This window comes from Carassius auratus, chromosome 43, assembly GCF_003368295.1.
Source record: "Carassius auratus strain Wakin chromosome 43, ASM336829v1, whole genome shotgun sequence".
Lineage (NCBI taxonomy): Eukaryota > Metazoa > Chordata > Actinopteri > Cypriniformes > Cyprinidae > Carassius > Carassius auratus.
In genome coordinates, this window is record NC_039285.1 from 18,810,464 (window position 1) to 18,817,584 (window position 7,121).

At 33.9% G+C, this 7,121-nt stretch overlaps 1 protein-coding gene across 1 annotated transcript; it reads right to left on the reverse strand.

The window, feature by feature from the left end:
• Window positions 1-204: 204 nt before the first annotated feature.
• On the reverse strand, window positions 205-3,834 carry LOC113061831 (extracellular calcium-sensing receptor-like). The gene is made up of 6 exons (XM_026231287.1): window positions 3,608-3,834; window positions 3,118-3,415; window positions 1,996-2,829; window positions 1,674-1,895; window positions 1,196-1,319; window positions 205-1,097 (listed from the first exon to the last, which is right to left on the reverse strand). Exons 1-6 carry the CDS (start codon window positions 3,832-3,834, stop codon window positions 205-207), a joined length of 2,598 nt encoding a protein of 865 aa, XP_026087072.1.
• Between the last annotated feature and the right edge of the window lie 3,287 nt (window positions 3,835-7,121).

Below are 7,121 nucleotides of genomic sequence, written 5' to 3' on the forward strand. Positions count from 1 at the left end.
TTAAAAAAAAAAGTTTTCAGTTTTCTGGTAAGCTTTCTAATACATTGTATCAAAGTTTTCATTAGGAATGATAATTATAATAAGGACAACAACAAAGTGAATTTTAAAATGTCATTATAACCAGGAAATTCAATCATGAAATAAAGTCATTAAATTGTTTTATAGTGTCTTTATTTATGATGGGTTGATTTTATTTGAGTACTATTATTTCATCATACACTTTTTGTCATTTCTCTCGGGTTTCAAAAGTACAATATAACATTTAGGAGCAAATATACACAGTAAGAGACCAAATGCAGATGCTAGAATAGCAAAGACATGGACAGCAACCATATACTTTCCACGAGAGCTCACATAAACTGGAATGAAGGTTATCCACACAGCAAAAAATATAAGCATGCTGAATGTGATTAATTTAGCCTCATTAAAGTTGTCTGGTAGTTTTCTGGCCAAAAATGCCAATAAGAAACACAACGAAGATAGGAAGCCAATATAACCAAGCACACACCAAAATCCAATTTCAGATCCCACAGTACACTCAACAATCATATTTGCACTCATGAACTTAGTGTTATATGATGCAACAGGTGGATTAGTTGTAAACCATATAAAGCAAATAAGTGCTTGCACAAAAGTGCACAAGATTACACTTGATCTTTGTTTAGCAGGGCCAAACCACTTCATGACATTACTGCCAGGGAGGGTGGCCCTGAAAGCCATTAAAACTACTACAGTTTTTGCCAAGATGCATGAAATACAGAGAGTAAAGCTTATTGCAAAGGCTGGATAACGAATCCGACATAACCAGTCACTGGGCTTCCCTAAAAAGGTTAGGCCAATCAGAAAGCATGCACAAAGAAACATGAGGAGAAGGAAACTTAACTCCATATTGTTCCCTCGTATGACTGGAGTCTTTCTGTACAATATAAACACAACAAGCACTGCTACTGCTGCACAGGCTCCAAATGCAGAAAATGCCCAAAGTATTATTCCCAAGGGCTCCTGAAAGGACAAAAATTCTAAAGTTCTGGGGATGCACTGGTCTTGGGCTTGGTTTGGCCATGTTTCCTTTGAACATGTCAGACAATCAATTGAATCTGTGGAAAAATTTGGGGGCAAAGCAGAGCATAAAACACTAGTTTTTCATACATTTCTTCTCAAAATGCCATTAATTGAGCAGCCATGAGGATCGCACCTGTTTGATTACTGATCTCCCCTTCAGCACATGGTATACAGTCAAAGCAGCAGAGAGGCTTTCCTTTTTGCCTGGCCTTCCTGGAGCCTGACAGACAGCTTTGACTGCACAATGATTCTGGTACCTAATGAACACAGCAGGATAAGCAGTAAAAATAAATAAAAAATACATAGTCTGAACTCGATGAGGGTGCATATCAATACATACTTTCCTTGCCTTGAGAAATATACTCGGTATGTGTAGCATTTGTCAGTTTAACTGGCAAATGTGAAAACCTATAATGTTGCTAAATCATCTATAAAACTGTGAAAAAAATATATAAATATATTCCAAATGTTTAGTATAAAATAAAAGCAAGAGTGAATTCTTGTTTAAAATTATAACACTGGATTCTCACTTCAGCCATAAACATTAAGTTGAGCTGAAGAAAAAGCAAGCATAGAAATGAATATCTGGTTATAGGTGTAGTGGCACACACCTTCTCTCTTCTGTGCCACATAATTACTGGCTCATCTATTACTAGGTCTTTGCCATCTTCAAGGGAGGCATCATAGAATCCTACCCTCACTAGCTGAAGAGACCCATCAGACCCTCTTTGCCAGTTCATCAGGTCATATGATGCAATGGGATCACCATTATCATCAAATTGGACCTCTTCCCCCAATGTTGTGAAATGTGTTTGTTTCAAATAGTACAGGATCTAAAAATTAAGGAGACAAGATAATGCAAAGTAAAACATACCCATTAAAATGCATGCATGTACATAATAGGCAGTGAATGTAAAATGGAGGAACACTCACCTGCCATGGCAGAACTGGATTCAGACTCCCACATGTCCCATTCTGAAAGGGGCCTTTTCCTGGTTCACATTTGCTCATGTTATGCAGTGCATGTGCTATGAGATACACAGCCTTATAAACATTGTAGGAGACTCTGAGTTGTGACACATCTGAATAAAGAGTGTAAACATTGTCCAGACTCTCACTGCCATTGCAGGGCGGCCAGTTCAGTGCCTCTTCTCCATGTAAATGAGTATTTAAGGATCCATTCAGCCGGCAACGGAAAGTCTCTTCCCAAAACTCTGAGAAAAAATGTGATGTTTGTGCAACAGAAGCACTTACTCTTCTGAGGTAACTACCAAGATATGGGATATCAGCTCTCCGTATGGCAAACCCTAATGTTCCTTTCAACAGATCACCAAAATCATCCCAAAGGACATTTGAAGTGGCCCAGGCCTCACTGGCGATCCACTGAATATGAGTAACATTTTGTCGTCTGCACTCTTTCAAGACACCATGCAGATATGAATCCACAGAGAAGTTTATTATGACTGTGGCAGAAGAAGATTTTAAAATGTTCACAAGTACCTCCACTGCATCTTGCGTGAGTGCAATGGGATAAATATGGACATAAGCAGGACAAATATGAAATTTTTCTGACTCTTTCAAGAAAAGCTGGATGGCAAACCGAGCATAATCTGATTCCACACCGATCACCCCGACCCATGTCCATTGAAAATAATGAACAAGTTTTACCAAAGCTTTAATCTGAAATAGATCACTTGGCATTGTCCGCATGAATGTTGGGAACTCTCTCTTGTTACTGAGACATGAACAGGATGCAAAGTAGCTCACCTAAAATATGAAAACCCAATATTTTAGAAAGATTAGCAATACAATCAACCAGGTATCACTGTAATAACACTGCCCATGGAACAAATCAATTTAAACTTTATGTAATACACTAAACAAAATACAAAATGCAAAATGATGCACAGATAGTTTTTGTTTGTGTGTGTGTGTGTGTTTCTGTATGTATATATTTGGCCATAGTTAAATCTAATAACATGATAATGTGCATCAATATCACAATATACATTATTAAGACTAAGTAAAAGTATTGTTAAGTGATATAAGTTTTACTAGAGGTATTTTGAAGGAGCCTAGAGTTCTTAGAACAGCCATGGAGACTCCTGATGACGCCTCTCCGATGATAACTGGGCTCGGCAGCTTTTGTATATCATTACAGTTTCGTCCACTGCCCTCCTCTGGTTGTCCATTGACCAGGAGAAGAGACCTCTTTACAGATACAGGTATGTCATCACCGCTGTCCCTGATGTGGTAGCCCAGAGATAGGTTTGGCAAAATGTCTTGCCGCTGGTTTATTTCTCTCACAGCAAAGATCATTGTCTGCATCCACCTCAGTGCTCGAGGGGTGAAGCTGCAACAGATTTCACACACACACACACACACACACACACACACGCACACACACAATAAAACAATGCAACTTTTTTGTTTTTTAAAATAAGAATGACTAACTGATGCATTTTGTCTTATTTCATTTAAACTATCAATTATTATATTATTATTTTAACACAATGTCTTTCAAGAGAATGAAACAATGACTCACAATTTATACTTGATTAGCGTAGGTTTATTTGTGAAAGTTGAAACCAATGGTATTGTGCTAGAATGCAAAGGGAAAATTCCTCCCAAAACCACATCTCCACCCTCATAAAAGCTGTAAGTATCTTCATCTCCCTGATAGATGCATGTATCTCTGCTCTTAAACTGACTCTGCACACCAATATACAGCAGTGGCCAAAATGTGAGAAGAGTTAAATAAAGTTGTGCCATAACTGAGACAGAAAAATGGACCTGCTGGGTACCACATACAGTATATATACAAACAATCTGTGATCAAGGGATGGACTTAACTTTTTACAAGGAAACACACAAACCAATAGCATCTGCATCCTACTGTCAATAATATTTTTTTTGGGGGGTACCTAGCTTCTTTGATCCAAAGTTAATGCATACTAAGGATGTCAAAATGTCTGAAAAATTTATACAAATTTTGCACTTAAATATTAGGGCTATGAATCTTTGGGTAGGACAGCGATTCAATTCAAATGCAGATTCATAGATTTTCAATTTGATTCAAGAATGATTTTTGCTAATTTAAAACGATTCAATTCAATTAGATTCACAATTAAATTTGATTCGATTTGATTATAACGGTTAGATTCTGCATTCTTTAAGTGCATTCACAAGATTATTTAAATGCTTCCACTAAATTATTTAAGCTTAGTCAGGGGGCAAATTACACAGCAGCCCTTATGCTTACAGAACCATGAGTTAGGAAAAAAAAAAACTTTTTTTTTTTCACACCGGGGCGTAGCCATAATTTCAGAAGTGACAGAAATGTAAAATACAATAATTTTATATATGTATTATTATTATTATAATAAGTATTAATATTAATAAGTATTATTAATAAGTATTATTATTATTACACAGAATTATTTTCTTATGTATTACTTTTAATTTCATATAAGAAAATTAAATACACTGCTGAACAATAATCAATCATTTGTATCTATAATAATAATATAATAAAATAATATTGTATTCTATAATATTTTCCTAATGGAAATTTTATGATTGTTTTATATACATCAAACAGTTATTATTTTCTGCACAGAATAAGGCAGAAAATAAACTTGTATATGTCAGTTAGCACTGCATCATTCATAAAACTTATTTATTTATTGTGTTTATTGTTTCAGTGCATTTTGCTTTTTTTTTTTTTTTCAGATTAGCTACAGATAGCCTGATGCACGAGATCACTTTTCTTTCAGTGAGAAAACGTCATCTAATTTTCATAAAATAAAATGCTATATTTTACTTTTCCTCTCCATGGGCAAATGATGATTCTGAAAAGAAACGTCTCTGTTTGGTATAGCAACAAATGCTACCTTCATGCATTTGATCAGGGCCTTCATTAGCTATAGAAATCGCTATCCATTCGATTCTAATTATTATAATATATTATAATTCTAATTAATCTATTAATTTTCGAGATCGGCGATTGACCATTTAAAAAATGCATCAATAAAAAAAAAAAAAAAAAAAAAAAACTAGTGAATCGTTAAACCCCTATTAAATATGATCAAAATTCAAATTATGTTCAAATTTAAATGCATAATTTCAGTTCAGTTGAAGAAAAGCTTTTGGCTTCTCTTATGAGGCACACCATAAAGTCTCAATATATGTTTTTTTTCAGAGTTAAACTTTAATTTGACATGGTTTTCTAAACATTCAGCTACTTTGTGCAAGATGCAAGTGCAACAGTGATAGATTTCCCTCTAGAAAATGCACAAAATATTTTTTATGTGTGAACATCTTGGTTTTAGTTTTGATGTAAACAAGATCTTCCCTGCATTGACTTTCTCTTTTTCTGCAATATTTTGACAACACAGCAGCGCTGCATCATTATAAAAGATATCTTTCATTCTAAAATGCTTTTTTTCTTTGCTTTTTTCATTAACTTCACCTTAGCGAAGACATACATTTTGCACAAAATGTTTAATTTAAATGTTTTAATTAAAATGCCCTTGTGAAAAAGAAGTGCACTTAAATATACTTTCATAAAGTGTACTTATTGCGGAAAATAATATACTTTAAAAGAACACACATAAATGTAAATTAAATATTTTATTTTCGCCGCTTAAGTATATTGTATTTGTAATTAATTTCAAATGTATCACATTTTAAAGTTATATTAAATGCAATAAGTTGAACTTTTGAGTGATTTTTTTAACAACTTCAGTGGGACTTAAGTGACACTTTCTAGTACATCTTTATATGTATAATTATATGTTCCTAATTGCTTCTAGTGTCTTTAAAATAGGCTTAAAGTGTACAATTAATGTATTGACATGCAATTATTGTGAACTTAAATACACTTTAAATGTCATTTAACGATACACTTAAGTATGAATTAAATTAATATTTTTGACCACATGAATGCATATTATTTGTTATTAATTTCAAATATATTACAATTTAAAATTAAATTAATTGCAATTAGTTTCTTTTGAGGGATATTTTTGAATCACTTAAGTGGGACTTTGGTATATTTTATATATGATTTGAAATTTGGTAAATATGTACTTCTGAATAAGCAATTAATGTGAACTAAAATACACTTCAATGTCATATATCTCTATATTAAAACATTTATTGACAAATCAAACCCTAAAACAAATACACAAAAATGCTTTTTGCTGATGCACAAAAAAAAAAAAAAAAAAAAAAAAAAAATACACTATACAGTTACAACACTTCAATTCACTTATTAGAAAGAGTCTGGAGAACAATGCCATAACATATATGATTACTAACACACAAATGACACACATTTAATAAAAAAAAGAAAGAAAATGATCTATCCATGTAAAACAAATGAGACCTTATTGTAAAACATAACCGAAGTGGGTTACTTGTACCCCTGGTTTCACAGACAAGGCTTAAGACCAGCCCAAGACTAAAATGTAATTCTGAGCAGTTTCAACTGATAGAAACTTGCACTGACTGATCTTTAAAAATACCAGTGCCTTTGTTTTGTCTCAAGATGCACACCAGTAATGTTTTTTCTAAGGCATGTCAAGGAAAATGACTTAAAGCTGCGGTAGGTAACTTTTGACACTCTAGCGGTTAATAAACAGAACTGCTTGCGTCTTGCAGAAGAACATTGTAGCCGGAACTACTTCTCTCTGTTTATGTCTATGAAGAATCACAAAGGTACTGGGTTACTCCACCGCGGTACCCCTGAAGCAATCTAAAATAGTCAGAATATAAACACTTATTATAGGTGTACCCTAGTGATTCAGGACAAGCTAAAAACACGGTTTGGAAAACGGATTCATGGTGTACTCGCTTATTACATACATTTTTATACATTTTGAACACAAACAAAGTTACAGACTGGACCTCTGATTGGTTGTTTCGTACCGGGAGCGGATGGCTTTCTGCAAATGGCAATAAGACCACTGGGAGGAGCCAGAGGAGCTTGATTTTTTCACAGATTATCTGTCTCATATTCTACTGTCAGGACATAATGAAAGGTTTAACAAATATGT